Genomic DNA, 18,635 nt, shown 5'->3' on the forward strand with positions numbered 1-18,635 from the left:
AGGAATGTGCCGGGGGGTTCCGGCCCCCCGCCCGCCGGGGCCGCTTCCTCTTTCGGCGCTATTTAAGCGGCTCCCGGCGCGTCCCGCCCGGCCGGGCCATGGAGCGCATGAAGGTGACGGAGACCTTTGAGGGCATCGCCCTGCCCGGCCACCTCCACACGCAGGAGTCCCTCGGCTTCGCCGCCGCCTTCACCTTCCGCCCCACCGATGTGCTCATCGCCACCTACCCCAAATCGGGTGAGGGGATGGGGGGACACGGGGACAACGAGAGGACGCGGGACGGGTCTGGGATCCCGGGCTGGAGCGGGGGGACTCTTGTGGAGCCGCCGGAGGGGCTGGGAGGTGGCCGGGCTTGGAGACACCCGGACCTGGTCCCCACAGCCACGGCTGGGCACAGCATGGGGATCCCTGGCCAGGAGGTCCTGTCTCCTGAGCCCCTGTCCTGCTGCCGTACTGTCCCCAGCCCTAGCCTGGTGTCCCTGGGGGTTCAGGGACAGGGGACATGCACTGCCAGCCCAGCCGCTGGTACAGGAGGGGATGGGATGGGATGGGATGGGATGGGATGGGATGGGATGGGATGGGATGGGACAGGCTGAGCCGTGCCTCACTGTGCCAATCCGTGCTACCTGTGCCAGTGCAGTGCCATGCAGTGCCGTGCCCCGTGCTGCTCTGTGGCCCTGCCCTCACACCCACCTCTGCAGGCACCACCTGGATGCAGGAGATCCTGACGCTGCTCTACAGCCTTGGAGATGCCCGCCCAGCCAAGACCATTCCCAACTGGGAGCGGGCACCCTGGCTGGAGCAGATCTACTGCCGGGAAGCTCTGAGGGACACCGAGACCCCCCGGCTCCTCACCACCCACCTACCTGCCCATGTCCTGGCCCCCGCCCTGCAGCACAGCAAGGCCAAGGTGTGAGGGGTCCCCAGGGTCTGGGGGGGTCCCTGCGGGAACATCCCACACCCATGGGGTTTCCCCCAGCTGGGGTAACGCCGGGGGCTTTCTAAGCAGAGTGGAGGGGAATGCCCTGAGCTGTGAGTGTGACACTGTGTCCCGCCAGGTGATCTACGTGGCCAGGAACCCCAAAGATGTCGCTGTCTCCTTCTACCACTTCCACCACCTGGCCAAGTTCCTGCCTGACCCCAGCTCCTTCGATGCCTTCCTGACGCAGTTCCTCGAGGGCACAGGTAGGGACTGAGGGAGTCTGAGGCAGGGGGGGACAGGACTCAGCCTCAGGGACCCCCATCACCCCCCACCTCCCCCCAGTACACTACGGCTCCTGGTTTGACCATGTCAAGGGCTGGCTGGGCCAGCGGCACCTCCTGGACATCCTCTACGTCACCTACGAGGAGATGCACCAGGTGAGCCCCGCTGGGTCCCCATCCCTGTCCCCATCCCTGCTGGGGCCCAATGCTGACCGTGCTTCTGCCACAGGACCTGCGTGGCACAGCTCAGCGCCTCAGCAACTTCCTGGGGTGCCCGCTGGCCCCGGGGACGCTGGCAGCCCTAGAGCAGCACTGCAGCTTCTCTGCCATGCGGGACAACGCCATGGCCAACTACTCCCTCATCCCTGCCGAGATCATGGACCACAGCCAGGGCCGCTTCATGCGCAAAGGTGGGGGGGAATTGGGCTGGGGGATGGGGGGGGGGGGGGGGGTGCATGGGCACAGCATCCCTGACTCCCTGTCCCCTCTGTCCCACAGGGGTGGTGGGGGACTGGCGCAGCCACTTCTCCCCTGAGCAAAACGCCCTCTTCAACCGTCGCTACCAGGAGGAGATGGGGGACATAGAGCTGCCCTCACAATGGCCCATGGCCTGAAGGCCCTGGGGTTTGGGGCACACTGAGTCCTCACCTGCTGAAAACCACCGCATGGGCACCCCTCAGCCACCCCATAAAACACCCCCAGTGTCACCCCAGCACCTGGAACTGCCACGGGGCTGGGGGTCTGGTGGGGAGCCATGGCACCATCCCACCTCCCTGGGGACAGGGAACTTTTCCAGCCATGCATTGTGGACACCCCCCCCGTGACCTCGCTCCCCCCGGCCAGGGGCGTGTGGCCGTGACCCCCCCTTCCGCCCATCCCGCCCTGCGGAAATAAATATTTATTGTTGTTCCCAGGCAGGCAGCTGTTCCCGGGGGTGTAGGGCGGGAAGCAGCGCCGGCAGCGGGAAGAGCTGCTGTTATCAGGAACACTTTGGGGTGGAGATGCATCCCCCGGGGACCTTATCAACGGCCGGGGGCAATGACCGGGTGGGAAGCACGGTCCAGGGCGGGGTGCCAAGCTCTGGGGCGGGCAGCTTGGAGACAGGGCTTGCCACCAGAGCTTGTGGCACGGAGCTGACTCCTTCAGCAGGGCCCTCCACCCCTGGAGTCTCCCTCCCAGCGGATCCCCTTCCTGTTCCCCCTGCCCCGAATAGCCCGGTTGGATGCTCCCCCTGCCCATCTCCCCTCCTGGGGTGTTTGCACCGAGAGGCTTGTTCCACTCCTCCAGGATCCTGGGGTCGCCCATGCAGGCAGCACCCCGAGACCCCCAGCCCCTCTCCTGCCACACCCCAAGGAATTGCTCTTTGGAGGCCCCCAGCAAGCAGAGGCTCAGTCAATATTTAACTGGCTTCCTTACTCTGCCCCTGCAGGGTGAGCAGGGCGGTGTCTTGGCCCTGGCACCACCAGGACCCCTGGCTAGGGCTGGCTGAGAGCGAGGAGGTTGTGAGACCCTCCTTGGGGTCTGTGGGACAATGCCACCAGTGTCCTGCCATTCCTGTCACCTCTGCCAGCCCCTCCTGCCAGCAAGGACAACCCAGCATGGTGTCTTTGGACACTCCCAGCCCCGTGGGGTCCCTCTGCACCCACCCTGGGGTGCACCTGTCTCTATGGATTGGGGTGCCAGGGCCGCTCCTGCCCCTGGCCAGGACTGGCCCCTGCTGCAGCCTGCCAGGCAGCAGGTTTGGGTTTCCACGGCAACATCCATGATCCTGCCTTACAGGAGATGAATCAGGAGCTATAAATAGGTGCTGAATGGGGGTGCAGGTACTGCTCCCCTGTCCGTGCCTTGTGCTGCTAGCAGTGCCCAAGGGCCAGCAGAGCTGTCAGTGGTGAGTGACACCCATATGGGGACAGCCTGGCACCTGTACCCACACCCAGGGAGATGGCAGCGTTCTGGAGCCCAGCTCAGTGGCACCTGCACGGTGGCTCTCAGGTGGCCCCTACCCCATGAGGCTGTGTCAGGCCCCAGTTTCAGTCCCTGTGGTGGCCTTGGGCACACCCTACCCCTGGGGATGTCACCTTGCTAGGGGCATCTGCTGGCACCATCAGCACACAGCCTGTGGCAGCAGCACGGCACAGTGCCTGGCTCATGGCACGTGGCACAGCATGATACATGGCATATGGCACATGCCACGTGGAACATGGCACATGGTACAGGGCATATGGCACACAGAACATGGCACACGGCATATGGTACAAGGTATGTGGTATATGGCACAGGGAACACGACAAGGCACACACAGCACGTGGCACATGGCAAGGCACATGTCACATGGAATATACACAGAGTTTGCCACACAGCACGTGGCGCGAGGGACATGGCACACAGTGCATGGCACGTGGCATGTTATGCATGGCACGTGGCACAGGATGCACACGCAGCAGCACATGCATGGCACACAGAACAGAGCTGGGGACACAGTGCATGGGGTGTGGCACAGGTCATACAGCACAGGGGACACAGCACAGGGGACATGGCCCATGGCACACAGCACAGAGGACATGGCACACAGCACAGGGGACATGGCACGTGGCACATGGCCCATGGCACACAGCACATGGCACACATGGCACACAGCACGTGGCAGTGGCCGTGTGCCAGGCAGCAGGGCCCGCTCTGTGTCCGCCTCTCCCCACTCTGTGCCCTGGATTCAGGGCCGCGGCGCAGCAGGGCGAGCGCCTGCTCTGGCACATCAAAGCCACGGCTGCTCCGGTGCTCCCGGCACGCTGCCGGCCACGGACACCCGAAATGTGGGGGCAGGGGCTGCCCTCGGCTCTTGTCACCAGGTGTCACCGTGAGGGGACACGGCAGCATCCAGGAGCTGCCAGTCTCTCTACCCACCCCGTAGTGACACCCGGAGGGCGGGGGTCGGCACCCAGAGAACAGGAGGATGGGCACAGGGGTGGTGCTTTATTGAGGGGATCATGCAGCCTCCAAGTATCACAGTGACAGAGAAGCGGGGACCGAGGGGACCGAGGGGACAGCAGGGGTGGGTCCGGGCCGCAGGGCGCAGACCTGCAGGAGCGAGCAATGCTGGGGGTGTCCTGCACTGGGGGGCCAGGACTTGCCCCATGTCCCAGCCAGGGGGGGTTGCGGCAGGGCAGGACCTGGCAGGGACACCGTCTGTCCCCACGCCACACCAGGACAGTGGGGGGGGTCTCACTGGGGCACGCTGAGATTGGGGTCGGGGGCCCTTCACTGGGGCACCCCAGGGCTGGGGATGGGGGCACTGGGGGTCTCTCACTGGGGGAACTGGGGCCGGAGTCGGGGGTCGGGAAGACTGAGGTTGGGGTTCTGGGGTCGCTCACTGCGGGGAGCCGAGGCTGGGGTCGGGGGTGGGGGGCCGGGGGCAGCGCGGGGGGAACGCCTTGTAGCTGTAGTACTCCACCACCTGCTTGGGCACCTCCGCCAGCACGCACTTGGCCAGGGCTGTGGGGGACGCCTGCGGGACACCGGGGACACCGGGCTGAGCCGCGGGCACCGTGTGCCACCCCCCCCCCCCCCCCACCCCCGCCGTGTGCGGCTGTGGAGAGGGGAGGGGACAGAGGGGACAGAGGGAACGAGAGGGAAGGAGAAGGGAGGAGATGGATGGGAGAGGGAAAGAGGGAGCGGGATAAATCGGGAACGGGACGGGCGGGGAGGGGAAGGGCAGGGAGGGGACAGGAGAGAACAACAAGGAGGGGAGGGCAGGGAGGGGAAGGCAGGACCTCGTCGCTGCCCCACTCACATTCTTGAACTCGCGGAACGGGACGAACTGGACGATGTCGCGCAGGACGGGCTCGCCCTTGGGGGAGCGCAGGACACCGTCGTCCCCGTCCAGGATCTGCATGTCCGTGAAGTCGGCGTTGCCCACGCCGACGATGATGATGGACATGGGCAGGTAGGAGGCCCGGACGATGGCCTCCCGCGTGTCTGCCATGTCGGTCACCACGCCGTCCGTCAGGATCAGCAGGATGAAGTATTGCTGGGGGGACAGGGATGCTCGGGGGGCTGCGTGACCCCACACCGGGGCAGCCACGAGTGTTACGAGTGTGAAGGTCTCAGCCCGGCCCCGGAGGGGGCAGAGGGACCCACCGACGCCTCCTTGGTCCGCTCCTCGTCGGCCGCCACACGAGCCACCTTGGAGATGATGGGAGCCACGTTGGTGGGGCCGTAGAGCTGGATTTTGGGCAGGCAGCTCTGGTAGGACTCCACGACGCCCTGGATGCCTGCGGGGTGTGTGAAGGGTGAGGGGCATCCCAGCCATAGATCCGGCCCCTCTGGAGCTGGACTCACCCTCACACTCATCGTTGTCAGGGTTGAAGTTGATAGCAAAGTCGTGGGAGACCTGGAGGGAGGGAGGAACGGGGAGGGGGCAGCTGGTGCACCCCCTACCACAGACCCTGGCATCTACCAAGCCCCACCAGTGCCACAGCCAAGGGTACCCAGAGGGATGAGCACATCCCTGGGGTCCCACAGGGCCCGGGCAACCTGAGACTCCCTCACCTCGTACTTGGGGGGGATCCTGGCACCAAAGCCCAGAGCTGAGAATTTCTTATCGCTGCAAGGAAAGGGATGTCAGGAGCTCTGGTGCCATCACTGGGTGCTTGTCACCAGCAGATCTGCCCCCAAGGTGGACATCACCACTGTGTGTGTGGCACCGGGGGACCTGCCAGAGCCACCGACCTGTCGTAGTCCTGGCAGATCTCACCCACAGCCACCAATGCCTTGAGGTACTCATTGGGCTGGTAGGGGTTGATGTAGTGCAGGGAGCAGCTGTTCCGGGGGTCCCCGTTGGAGGCCGTGAAGTCGATGGCCACCTGGGGGGGGGGGCAGTGAGGGTCACCCTGGGTGAGCAGGGCCACTTGTGCGTCCCTGCTGGGTGGGGAGGGAACGCTGCTCACCGTAAAATGGATCTGGCAGCCCCCCATGATGTAATCCAGGAAGGAGTAAACCCTGTGGATCTTCCAGAGGGACCTGCGTCAGGCAGCCCTGCCCGACACCAGCCCACGGAGCTGGGCATGGCTCAGCATAGCCTGGCACAGCTTGGCACAGCTCCCAGGCACTCACCTTCAGGTCCAGCAGCACCACGACCCCCGAATTCTTGTAGTTGCGCTTTTTGATCTTGTACTTGGGGTTCATGCAGTCCCACTGCACCTGTGGCACCGGCACCCGCGCTGCCTGCGGCCCCGGGACCCCCACCCCGACCCTGGTCCCACCCTGCACTGTGGGGACCCCACGCCCCCAGAACATTGTGGCCCAATAACCCTGCACCCCCACAGCCCCAGGGTGCAGCTGCCTTCCCCCACTCCCAGCCACCCCATTCATAACTGGTTCCCCAGAAAACCCCAAACCCACCATCCCTTTCCCAAACAGGCAGTGAGAAGAAAATGATGCCAAACCCACAGGAAGAGCTGGAAGGTGGCTGCTAGGACAGGCTCTGCTGGCAGCACACAGGGTGACCCCCAGGCCATCCCCGTGTCCCCATGTCCCACCTTGTTCTCCCCCATTGCCTTCTGCATCTCCTCGAAGGTGGTGAAGAACTCCCCGATGAAGTCGTGCTTGCCCCGCGAGTCGTAGTCCCACACCACACACTGTGATGAGCACGGCTCAGCCCCGGCACCAGGGGGTCTTCAGCCCTGTTCCCCAGAACTGTGGGGTCCCCAGCACACCCCCAGTGGAGCTGGGGCACAGATGTCCCCAGGGCAGGAATAGGGAATGTAGTAATACAGAGGAATCATTCTTCCTCACCCTCAGCTTCCTCTTCTCCTCACAGCTGCAGAGCGAGTTGAGGGAGACTTTGAAGGGCTCCCAGATGGGGCTCAGGTTGTTCTTCACCACCTGCAGGAGGGGGGGGCTCAGCAGGGCCAGGGAGCCCCCGGGGTGGCCGTGGGGCTGCCAAGGTCCCGGCACTGCCGTGGGCTCACCTCGGTGCGGTACACCAGCTGCTCGCTGCGGTCATCGTCGATGCGGTAGATCTCCAGGAAGGGGTCTGACTTGCTGAAGAGGTCCTGGGGGAGGAGGATGAGAGAGAGCACTGCCCTCCCTGCCCTGTTTCCCCCCTGGCACCTGGCTCACCTTGTCATCTAGTTTCTTGGCACGGAAGGCGAGCTCCACGTAGCCATTGTTCCCCGAGATCTCCTCCGAGATGATCTGAGAGGTGGCCGTGGGCTGCTCAGTGCCTGGCGTGGCTTTGTCCCCCTGCCCACCACCTCCCTGTGGTGCCCTGGGAGGGGACATGCCTCTCCAGCACAGCAGGCATGTTCAGGATGGCCACTGGGAACCCTGAGCCCTCCCCACTCACAAGAGTCTGTGCCAACCTACTGATCCAGTCCAGTGCCACCCAATTTGATGCTGTCCCAGTACCCCAGCTCAGTGCCATCCATGTGTCCTGTCTGCTGCCACCCCAGCATTCCAGTCCCATGTCACCTGTGCACCCCATCCTGGTGTCACCCACCCCATTGTCACCCCCAGCACAGGTTCGGTGCTCACCGTGATCGTGGACTTGCCCGCAAACTTGCCGTACTTGAGGAACAGCGGCTTCGTCACCCGTTTCTGTGCCACGATCTGCGAGAGCCCAGGGTTAGGGAGGGGACACCATCGTGGGGTCCCCAGGCAGGGGTCCCCAGGCTCACCTGCCCCACGGTGCACTCCATGCCCCCCAGGAAGTCGTCATCGTGTGTGCCCACGCCTGCCTGGCCGTGGCTGTCGTACACCTCGAACCGCAGCTTCTGCACCTCCTCGAAGTAGTAATCCACCGTGAAGATCTTGGCGAACACAGGGTTCAGGTTGCTCTTGATCACCTCGCTGCGATCCACCTGCATGGGATTGGCACAGGACTTTGGGGTGCCAGAGCTCACACAGGGGTGTGGGAACCCAGGGGTGGGGAATAGGGGCTGCTGTGATGGGGATGAAGGGATGGGACATGCCAGGTCTGAGGGATGCAGGGATGAGGGAATGAAGGGATAGGGGTGCAGGAACAGGGGAGGCAGGCAAGGACCAGCTGTGCCCAAGTCAATGGCATGTGGAGGAGCCCCTTGTGCCCCCCACAACCTCCAGCCCTGCGTCTGGGACGCTGCTCCCACTGGGCTCCCTGTGGTCATCCAAGGGGATACTCTACCTCTGGCTATGCTTTGCCACAGCTCTGCTGGAGCAGGAGCAACGGGTCACTGCCAGGGCAAGTCGTGTGCCCGTCCTGAGGGGCCGTGCCTGGGGGTCACCAGCCCCCGGCCCTGGTGGCCCCAGTGGGCAGTGGGTGCTCAGCATCTCCCGGCCGTGCTGGCAGCGGGTGCCGAGCAGTTCCGGAGCCTCCCCCGCACCCGTCCCTGCCAGTGTTGACTCAAGGGGACACATCCTGGCCAGGGCACGCTGCCAGCTGCTCAGTCCAGCATCATCTGTTGAGCCCACACTCCCGTGGCCGCTCGTGTCCCTCCTGCATGGGCACTGCCAGCCCCTCATTCCAGAGATGTGGGTGTTGTGTGCCTCGTACCCTCTGGACCCAGCAGGTCCGGGGCCATCTGACAGGCTGGGGGACACAGGCTGGCTGGGACAGAAGTCACTCCAAAAGGTGGCTCAGGAGAGACCCTCTTGGAGCTGGCTGGTGTCTGGCACAGCACAGCACAGAGCGTGGCACGGCACAGCGCACAGAGTGTGGCACAGAGCACAGTGGCACAGCCGGGTACAAGTGTCTGGCATGGCACAGCACACCGCAGCTGGCACAGGGCCCTTGTCCCCCCCCGGATCCGCGCTGGCTCGAGCGGAGTTGATGACACGCCGAGGGATTTAGCGCTAAATCCGCCGGCTGAGCGGCCGCGATTAGAGCGGAGCTGCCGGTGCCAGCCCAGAGCGCAGCACGGGGAGGGATGGAAGGAGCTGTGCCATCCCCATTGCCAGCATCAGCCCTCCAGCCCTGAGGCACCCCAGGGTGGGGGCTGAGGTGTCCCTTGTCCCTGTCCCGGGACAGTGGAGCCACTCTGGAGCCACCCCAGGGTGGACACCACACCCCGCCCCAGCTCCCCAGCCCCACTGGGCTGGATGTTATCCAGGGTTAGCACCATCTCCACAGGCTGCCGGGTGCCCCACAGGTTCCCTGCCCACCCTACATCACCCCCTGGACCCTGTTCTGCACCCTGGAACCTATTCTGCACTCTGCACCCTACTCTGCATCACCTCCTGCACCCCTGGTCTGAACCCTGCACCCTGGTCTGCACCTTGAACCCCATTCTGAACCTTGCACCCCATTCTGAACCCTGTACCCCATTCTTCATTATCTCCTGCACCCTGGTCTGAACCCTGCACTTCGTTCTGAACCCTGCAACCTCTCTTGCACCATGCACCCTACTTTGCATCATCTCCTGCACCCCACCCTGAACCCCTGCTCTGCCCCCTGTACCCAGGTCTGAACCCTGCACCCCTTTCTGCACCCTGTACCCCATTCTCTATGGTCTCCTGTACCCTGCTCTGTACCCTGTACTCTGCTCCCCACCATCTCCTGCACCCTGACCCCTCCTTTGCACCCTGCACCCCACCCTGCTGCCCCCTACATCCACCACCCTGTGCCCCACCCTGCCCTGCCCAGTGGGTGCCACCAGTACCCCCCGCTCTCCTACCTCCATCCACTGGCCCTGGGACTGCATCAGCAGCAGGACACAGGGGTCCGACTTGTTGAGGGTGTCACGGTCCAGGAGGTGTTTACAGCTGACCCGCAGCTCCACCTTGGAGAGCACGGCCAGCGGGGCCTGCGGGCACGGCTCGGGCACGTCGCCCATGCCAGCCGGGGCTTGGGGACCGGCGGCCCCGTGGGCGAAGGGCATGGGGGGCGAGCGGGGCGGCCACTGCCTCGGGAGCCGTCAGGGAGCCGGGCAGGTGCCCGTCATGCCCGGGGCACGGTGCCCCGCAGTGCCAGGCACGGTTCTGGTGGCAGGACAGGGACTCCAAAGACACCCTCCAAGGTGGGGTGGCCGGTTCCAGTCCCGATGGCACCCGGGGTCCTGCAAGGTATCAAAGCACGGTGGGGTGGCAGGAGCCGGGGCACCCTCGGGGCACTGCACCTGTACCCCCAAGTCCCAGCCAGCACCATGGGCTCTGCTGGGGGGTTCACATGGTCCTGCAGTGCTGTGCCCAGCTCTGTCCCAGCCCGGCCCCTGGGGCAGGATGTGTCCCGAGGGGAAGGGGGACCTGAGTGGGGTGGGGTACCCGCCCTGGAGTGCTCCATGTGTGGCTGTGGAGTAGAAACTCCCTCCAGTCCCTGCGGGCAGCACCCCGCAGCCTGGGCAGGGCTCTCCGGAGGGGAACGGGGACACCAACTCCGTGTCAGTGCCACCAGGTGAAGGATTCATTCCCCCGTGCTGGGCACGGCCTTCATCCTCCCCCGGAGGCCGTTAGCACTCAGCCAGGCGATGCTGGGGCTTAGTGAGAGGCTCTGCCAGTCCCGGCCCCAGTCCGGGGCTTGTCCCCCCACCTGCAGGTCCTGGCAGAGCAGCCCGTGCCCACCTGTGCCCTCGCTGCCCGGCCAAAGTTTTCCTGGGGAAGTCATGCAGTGCCCGGCACGTGGCTCTGGTGCCCCAGCTCCGGTGGGCACCGTCCCCCTCCCCGGGATCGCGGGCATCCCTTGGCATCATCCATGGCTCAGTGGAGGGGACAGCGGGTCCCACCCTGCCCCTCGCCCCCTCACCTGGGTGCTGCTGGTCTGGGCTGGGGCACGGCGGGGCAGGGGCTGGCTCGGGGTGTGCCCGCCGTGCCGGTGTGCCCGCCGGAGCTGCTGCCGCTGCCACCTCCACAAAACTGACTCAAGCTGCAGCTCGGGAGCGGAGCCCTAAGAGGGAGATGGATGACAAGCTCCGTTAACTGCCTCGCTGCCGGCTCCGGAGAGGAGCCCACCCTGCACCGGGGCTGAGCGGGGTCCTCAGGGTCCCCAGCACCCTGGCTGTGCCAGGACAGGAGCTCCTGCTCCAAGTGAGACCCCCGCGGCACAGCCACAGCCCCCCGCCCTCCCCAGCTGTTCCCCATGGGGTAACCAAGGCCACCTCGGTCCTGGCCCCCCACACTGAGCCAACAACCCAAGCACGAGGGTGGGGTCCCCCAAACCCACCGGGTGCCCTCCCCACTTGCTGGAGCATCCAGACTCACACTCCATGCACATGGAGCCCCAGATGCTGAGTCCCCACTCTGGGACCCCCCACCCACCCCTGTCCCCCCAGCACTGCGGTGCTGTCAACCCAGCTTTCTGGAAGATGATGTAATTAGCTTAAATTTGGAGGGATTAAAATGCAGATAGGGCTAACGAGCACGAGGGCACTGCAGGGCCCAGGCTTCAGGAGCTAATCCCCAGCCTGCCTGGCAGAAATAGGCCAGTCTGCTTCCCATTCCCCCCACAGCCCCCAGCACAGCTCGGTGGGGCAGGAGGCACCGACCCACAGCAGGACACAAGGGCTGGGCGGGGGGGTTGGAGGGACACCGTGGCAACTGGACACAGGCAACACCACACCAGCCACACCTTGCTTCTTTGAACTGCCCAGGAACCATGCAGCTGTGCCAGGGTTCCAGCACCCAGTGCTCCATCCCATCCCATCCCATCCCATCCCCAGCACTGCTAAGGCCACCACAAAGTCCCCAAGTGCCACATCTACCGTGGCCTTTAAGCCATGAAGAAACGGCTGTGACAGCCCTGTAGCTGCAGAAGGGCTGAGCCAAGGGCCAGGGAGTGCAGGACGGCAGAGCAGCATAGTCCAGCCCTGGGACTTGGCTCCATGCAACCTCATCTGAGGGGCTGGGCCACACCTTACTCCCCCCGTATCCCCCCCCAGAAGTGGATAAAGCCCCCCATGTGAGCAGCACCTGAGTGAACCCCACCATGATACCCAACTTGTACAACTCTGCCTCACACAGAGGTGTGGAAATCATCAAACCAGGAATACTGGCATGGAAGGCAGGGAAGGGGCAGCAGACAAAGCCCGGCACAGAGGGGGAACCCCCAAACCCCCTCAAAATCAGAGCAAAGACAGCCCAGGCTGCAACCCTGACAAGGCAGAGGAGTGGGCACATGGCAGGTGTTTAACTCTATTTCAGGGAAATGTGGAGCCTCCAATCAATCACAGCAAACGAGGCTTCCCACGCTCGAACGCATCCCTGCGCTGCCACCAGCACACGGGGTGGCTCCGCTCGGTACATGTGCCCCAAAACCACAGCACGCTCGGCCGTCTACGGCTTTTTATTGACAGTTCTGGGGAGAACAGTTCATTTCTTCTTCTCCACATCCTGCTCCGCCGCTTCCTTGGCGCGCTTGGCACGGATGCCGAAGAGGCGGGCGTTGGCCCGGGCCATGCGAAGGCTGGCAAAGGCCTTGAAGTTCTTCTCGTCTTCCGAGATGACACGCGCCTTCTCCCGCTTGAAAACCTGCGGAGAGAGCGCCAGACAGTCAGACTGCCCCTCAGAGCCAGGAGCTGAGGCTTCCCAGAGTGATCCCTGCGAGGATCAGGGCGGGAACGGAGCGCTCGTGCCATCTGCAGGCCCTGCCCTCAGCCTGCTCCGCCGGGATCTGCGCTCCCGCTGGCTCCTCGTCGTGCACAGAGCACAATGGAGCAGGAATAAAAACAAGCACCACGGGAATCCTGAGTCAGGTTTCACAGAATGGCAGCATTGTTAACGCTGGTAAAGACCTTTAATAGTGAGCGCAACCGTCAGCCCAACACCGCCACGGTTACCACCAATCACATCCTCAAGTGCCACATCCACGTGTTTTTTGAACACTTCCAAGGATGGGGACTCCAGCACTGCCCTGGGCAGCTGTGCCAGGGATGGACAGCCTGGTCCATGAAGCAATTTTCCTAATATCCAACCTAAAACTCCCCTGGCACAGCATGAGGCTGTTTCCTCTCATCCTGTCATTTGTCACATGGGAGGAGAACCCAACCCCACCTCCCAGCTCCACCGTCCTGTCAGGGAGTTGTAGGGAATGACTAGAGGTTTGTGACACTACTGACAGCAGCTCTGGGAAGCAGAGAGCATTTAGGGACAGTTACCACAGAGACTGCCTGAGCACTCCTACCCCAGCTGAACTCAAAGCACCCTTAATTTCACAGTTCTCTTAAAGACATATTCCTGGGGTTTTTTTGATCCAGGATGGCCAACGCCTGGAGATAGCCACCCTCAAGGTATGAGACAGCAAAGAGAGAACCCTCTCTGCAAGTTCAACCTCAATTACATCACACAGAGAACATGATTTAACGACACTTACGTTCTTGATGGGCATAACAGGTCCTGTGAGCTGAGTGGCCATCTTGAGTTCCTCTGGCTGCAACAGAAGGTGGGAACATTTCAAGAACAGAACTGAAACTTCTTTGGCTAAAACCTCAGCTAAAGCACAGCCTGTTTGCAGGTACCCAGCTTAAACATGGTGCTAATGATCCTGACAGGAGCTTTAACACCCAAGGGTAAGGAACCCAGCACTGCAGAGCAGTTGGCACTGATGAGCTGCACTGGCAGCCCACGCTGTGCCCGGATCTGGCCGGAGCAGCAGCAGCCCTCAGCTCTGCCAGCTGGGACAGCTCTGACACCAACTGTGCTGTTCTCAACTTACACAGCATCATCGAGGCTGGCAAAGACCTCCAAGATCATGAGGTTCAACCTGTGCCTGATCCCCACCTTGTCCCCAGCCCAGAGCCCTCAGTGCCATGTCCATGCCTTCCTTGGACACCTCCAGGGATGGGGACTCCTCCCTGGGCAGCCCCTTCCAAGGCCTGACCACCCTTTCAGGAAGAAATTTCTGATGTCCAACCTGAACCACCTTCCCTGGCACAAACTGAGGCTGTTCCCTGAGTCTCCTTTTCTCCAAGTTGAGCTCCACAGCTCATGAACACCCAACAAGTTCCTCAGCAACTCCTCAGGTTGATTCCAGCTTCTTTTAAGAGCGTGTCATCAGACAAAAATGAATGTTTACTGAACACAGCTGACTCTCAGCAAACACATCTGAATCAGTGTTTCACCTCAAGGCCCTTCCTCCCTGCTCTGAAGATGGAGTTAAGCATCTTGGAGCTGCCAGACTCCCCACAAGATGGGAGGACAGTCTGAACTCACCCTTGTGTTCCCTGGATCTACTGGCAGCAGAGCCAGGGAACACAGCTCTGCTTTGATCCTGGAGAGGTTTTAATGAAAACCATTTTTGAATGTCAATAACAATTACCTTCTGGAGCCTGCCTGGCACACAGCTCTGGATCCACTCACAGCCTGTCCCTCAGCCTTCCACCAGCAGGACTGACTCCAAGGGGAATTTCCAGCCATTGTGACAATTTAGCTCCCTAAACTAAAACTGAGCTGGCTGAGCAAGGATAGAAGCTCCAGGAATGAGCACCAAAACAAGCCAGCAGCTGCTCAGCCAAATGCCTGGCTGAAGTGCCACCGCAACCCAGAGTGCCCTGTTAGACTTGACTCTGCCAGGCCTGGCCTTGTGCTGGGCTCAGCATCATGAGGTTCACATGATGAAGGCTCAGGACCTCTGCATGACACTAAACCTCCTATAACAGGACGCATTTCCAGCAGTCAGATACTCACAGAGCTGTCTCCCTTCTTGGGCATGGCTGGCTTCCTTGGGAAGAGGATGAGCTTGGAGTGGTACTCCTTCAGCCTCTGCACATTGGCCTGCAGGGACTCGGTGGATTTGTTCCGTCTCCGGGGATCCACGGAAATTCCGATCGTCCGGGCAAATTTCTTGTTGATGCCAGCAAGCTGAGGGGAGAGAAGAGAGTGGTGTCAGCATCTCACAGCTCCCAACAGCCAGGCAAGGATCCAAGCACAGCCAGCAGGGAAAGATGGAAGCAGAAAGGATGGGCAACAGCTGAGGGACCAGCTATGGCACCAACAGAGGGTGTCCTGGGGTACCTCAGTGCTTAACGTGCTTGGGCTGATTTTTGCACGTGGATTTCCCTAGAGGAGCAAAGTGCAACTCCTGAGGAACAGTTTTAAGCTTGGACATTTATGAGTCAGTTCATGGACAACTCTGGTTCACTGAATACTCGGAGCTCCATTAAATCAGGATTTTTTTCTAACCACCTGAAAGAGTGGTTTCAGATAACCATTCAATAACTATTATTATTATTAATAATATAGTATTAATATTATAACAATTTCATTCAATAACTATTTTTAGACTGTCTTAAACAAAAAACTAATTTTCTCTTTGAAGACAAACAGCTGCATTGTGCTTTGTGTTCCACCATTACCCAAAAGTTAAAGAAAAATAAGTAATAAAGTATTTAGCACCCAGAAGAACAATTTACCTGCCTCAGTGCACCAATTTCAGTTATAAATGTTTTAATTAAGACACTGAACCAGGCGAAGAGGCAGCTGGAATCTGATCACAGATACACAGTGGGAGACCCTGCAAATCAGCTCTGTCAGCTCTGCACACCTGGAGAGGTCACAGGGACAAGGAATGGAAGACAGGAAACACTTCCCACTTGTAATTCAACTACCTGGACTTTACTCCAGCTACTCCAAGAAGCTGTGCTGAATGGTTCTTACTCCTGGTACAATATCCCCTGCTACACTTAGAAATAAATTGAGCGGGGTTTACTCGGTCCTCAACATGGAAGCATTGGCTAAAATATTTAGAACTAACAGAAAAACGTTTCACATAAAGAAACTATTTAATGAAGGTGATCTTCATCTTCCCCTAAAAACTTTAGGAAACTCAAGAATCTTCCCAAATTCAAATTTCATGGAAACTCTGAATAGTTTGGGTTGGAAAGGACCTTAAAGATCATTAAGTTCTGCCTCCTGCCAGGAGCAGGGACATTTTCCACCAGCCTAGGCTGCTCCAAGCCCCATCCAACCTGGCCTTGGATACTTCCAGGGATCCAGGGGCAACCACAGCTGCTCTAGTTACACCCTGTGCCAGCCTCACAAGGAAGAATTTATTTCTCCTATTTCAGCTTGATTTGAATGGAATTTCAAATGCAGATGAACAGATATTTACCTTTCAGAACACCCTTTACACACCTAACTCCAACATCACAGCTAAGACCAGTCCTTCCTTACTCCCAGAGCCAGAAAATTCACAGCCTTGCTTAGATGTGGCAGCACCAGCAGGTACCTGAGGAAGTCACCTTGCACAGGACAGGAGAAGCAGGTAAGCTCAGACTTTATTTGAATTTTTTTGAATTGATGCTCTGTACTTACTTTAAGCTCCTCCAGACTGAAGCCTCTGCCAGCACGGACTTTTTTGTGGTATCTGATTGTAGGGCACCTCACGATGGGCCGGATGGGCCCGGCCACAGGGCGGGGAGCGATGCGGCGAGCCTTGGCCTGGCGAGCCTTCCTCCTGGAATGGCAGGGTCACAGGGTCCTTTAGCTTGGGAGAGACCTCGGAGGTGACTGATTCCATCTTGTGCCCGATGCTCACCTTATCAACCCAGCCCTGAGCACTGAGTGCTGCATCCAGCCCTTCCTTGGGATGGGGACTCTAAACCTTACTGGGCAGCCCATTATGAGGCCTGACCACCCTTTCCAGGAAGAAATTCCTTCTGATGTCCAACCTTAACCTCCCCTGGGACAAAATGAGGCTCTTCTCCCGTCTCTGTTCACTGGGACCAGAGCCTGACCCCCTCCTGTCAGGAAGTTGTGGAGACCTAGAAAGTTCCTCCTGTCTCCTTTTCTCCAGAACGAGGTCCTCCAGCCGCTCCTGGTGATCTGACCCTTCCCAGCTCCCTCCTCTAGGCATGATCTAGCTCCCCAGTGTCTGTCTTGCAATGAGGGGCCAAATGTAACCTCAGAGACCCAGGTGTGACACCAGCAGGACCAGTACAGGGGACAGACAGTGCCCCGATCCTGCTGGTCACATTGTGGCTGCTCCAAATCAAATATCACTAGCCTCTTGCCTACCTGTGACAGCCACGGGGTACACGGCATCTTTATCACAGGTGCCACACCTCCCCTTTCAGGGAGGCATCTCCCACCCTACGATGCCTCCGGAACAAAAAGCAGGACCGGGCTGCCGGCCGCTGCCATCAGAGACCCAGGGAAGAGCGTTCATCACTGTGGATGCAGCGATTCCGGAGATGTCTCATCACTTGGCTGCGGATGGCAGAGACTCGCCCTGAGCACGAGACGGCTAAACAAATCCACGGCGCCCTGGCCTCGTAGCGGTCCCGCAGAAGCCGGGAGAGCCCCTCCCGCGGCCCCCGGAGCTCCGGGACTCACCTGCGGAGCTTGCGGGCCGGCTGGTTGAACCAGGTGGCGACTCGGCGCTGCCAGTCCTTGTGGAAGTGGGGCTTCAGGATCATCCCATTGCGGCTGGGCGCCATGGCTGCGGCCTGCGGACACGGGCACGGTTAACGCGGGGACACCCGAGGAGCCCCCAAGCCCGCAGGCCCCAGCCCGGTGCGGCCCCATCAGAGTCCCCGGGGCCTCCCCACAGCCCCGCACGGGGTTTCGGCGGCGGCGGGCGCGGCCCCGGGGAGCTGATGGCGGCGGATGAAATCCCCGGGCCTTACTCACCTCCCGCCACGACAATGGCGACCGGAAAGGAAGCGCTAGCGCGGTGGCGCCGGAAGTGCCGCGGCGGCGCCCAATGAGCAGCGCGGGAGCGGCCCAGAGAGGGGCGGTGCCAACGAGGGGCGGTGGCTGCTTCCCGGGCCCGCAGCAAAGATGGCGGCGGCTTAAAGGGGCCGCGCACGGCGAGCGCTGGGCGGGGACACGGAGAAGGGGAACACCGGTCCAGGCTCCATCGGCAGCAGCAGCTCCATGCCCTCTCCCGTGCCAAGCACAGCCTGGGCAGTGCGATGGGACGGACACTGGGGCAGGGGTTCCACTGGTCCCAAACCCCTGCGGAATCCCCATCCAACCCCAGAGCAGGATTGCTGCTCCCTGACCTTTTAGGGTAGCAGCATTATCCCACGAGGCAGCAAAGGGATTGGGGACTTCCACCCCTCTGGGGAGAGCGCAGGTCCCCCAGCAGCGGGATCCACGGGAGCAATGGCTCAGCAGTGCTGGCAGCACCCCAGAAGCCACCAAGGACCCTGCACTGTGCCCCCACTACACCGCTCCCCTGAATTCCCCTCCCCACAAAGGTTTTGTGAGTTAAAAATAATAACATCAAGGAACACTTGAAATTTCATCTGCTGCTGGAAAAGTAAATTCAAAGAATGAGACTGGGAAGAAATGAGCAAGTTTGGAACATCCAGGCAGTTGCATCCAAAATGTAGAAAACTACTTTGTCCCTGAACTCAAGAGAAATCACTCCCTAGGCACTGAGAGACCTCAGGGAATGAGCTGGGACAGGGGAGAGGACACAGTGCAGAACATCTTCCCATTCTCAGGGAAGCAGGAGGCTCCCAGCTCCAGCCTGACCAGGGACAGGAGCCTGGGACTGTGACAAAGGCCCGAGGGCTGGGAGCTGC

At 61.0% G+C, this 18,635-nt stretch overlaps 3 protein-coding genes across 5 annotated transcripts; 1 reads left to right on the forward strand and 2 right to left on the reverse strand.

Moving 5' to 3' along the window:
* The first annotated feature begins 4 nt into the window (after positions 1-4).
* LOC134048520 (sulfotransferase 2B1-like) lies at positions 5-1,817 on the forward strand. The gene is given in 7 exon segments (XM_062500323.1): positions 5-22; positions 24-237; positions 702-910; positions 1,059-1,185; positions 1,265-1,359; positions 1,433-1,613; positions 1,702-1,817. Coding segments are annotated over 7 exon segments (960 nt in total).
* Positions 1,818-4,421: 2,604 nt separating this feature from the next.
* Positions 4,422-10,055, reverse strand: CPNE7 (copine 7). 3 transcript variants are annotated; one of them, XM_062500321.1, is made up of 15 exons: positions 9,852-10,055; positions 7,878-8,060; positions 7,735-7,809; positions 7,321-7,395; positions 7,170-7,253; positions 6,994-7,083; positions 6,738-6,836; positions 6,313-6,399; positions 6,147-6,206; positions 5,929-6,062; positions 5,749-5,803; positions 5,539-5,590; positions 5,338-5,471; positions 4,991-5,227; positions 4,422-4,705 (listed from the first exon to the last, which is right to left on the reverse strand). In XM_062500321.1, the coding sequence occupies exons 1-15, from the start codon at positions 10,053-10,055 to the stop codon at positions 4,568-4,570; spliced, it is 1,707 nt and encodes a 568-aa protein (XP_062356305.1). In that variant the 3' UTR covers positions 4,422-4,567. The 3 variants fall into 3 exon arrangements, with proteins under 3 accessions (XP_062356305.1, XP_062356304.1, XP_062356306.1); XM_062500320.1 differs by having other exon boundaries at positions 7,321-7,413; XM_062500322.1 differs by having other exon boundaries at positions 6,147-6,219; positions 6,326-6,399; positions 9,852-9,893.
* A 2,380-nt stretch (positions 10,056-12,435) lies between these two features.
* Positions 12,436-17,879, reverse strand: RPL13 (ribosomal protein L13). The gene is made up of 6 exons (XM_062499722.1): positions 17,734-17,879; positions 17,437-17,549; positions 16,417-16,558; positions 14,791-14,964; positions 13,478-13,534; positions 12,436-12,636 (listed from the first exon to the last, which is right to left on the reverse strand). Exons 2-6 carry the CDS (start codon positions 17,538-17,540, stop codon positions 12,478-12,480), a joined length of 636 nt encoding a protein of 211 aa, XP_062355706.1. The 5' UTR covers positions 17,541-17,549; positions 17,734-17,879; the 3' UTR covers positions 12,436-12,477.
* Between the last annotated feature and the right edge of the window lie 756 nt (positions 17,880-18,635).

Source organism: Cinclus cinclus, chromosome 11 (assembly GCF_963662255.1).
Source record: "Cinclus cinclus chromosome 11, bCinCin1.1, whole genome shotgun sequence".
NCBI classification, from domain to species: Eukaryota; Metazoa; Chordata; class Aves; order Passeriformes; family Cinclidae; genus Cinclus; species Cinclus cinclus.

What these genes read in the sequence shown, in the direction of transcription:
- RPL13 (XM_062499722.1), bottom strand. Translation starts at nt 17,540, where the DNA reads ATGGCGCCCAGCCGCAATGGGATGATCCTGAAGCCCCACTTCCACAAG. An exon ending in CCAAGAAGGGAGACAGCTCT is followed by an intron (nt 13,535 to 14,790) that starts GTGAGTATCTGA and finishes CTTCTGTTGCAG; the next exon opens with CCAGAGGAACTCAAGATGGC. An exon ending in CTGTTATGCCCATCAAGAAC is followed by an intron (nt 12,637 to 13,477) that starts GTAAGTGTCGTT and finishes CTCTCTCCGCAG; the next exon opens with GTTTTCAAGCGGGAGAAGGC.
- CPNE7 (XM_062500320.1), bottom strand. Translation starts at nt 10,055, where the DNA reads ATGCCCTTCGCCCACGGGGCCGCCGGTCCCCAAGCCCCGGCTGGCATG. An exon ending in CCCAGGGCCAGTGGATGGAG is followed by an intron (nt 8,061 to 9,851) that starts GTAGGAGAGCGG and finishes AATCCCATGCAG; the next exon opens with GTGGATCGCAGCGAGGTGAT. An exon ending in AGCGGACCAAGGAGGCGTCG is followed by an intron (nt 5,228 to 5,337) that starts GTGGGTCCCTCT and finishes CTGTCCCCCCAG; the next exon opens with CAATACTTCATCCTGCTGAT.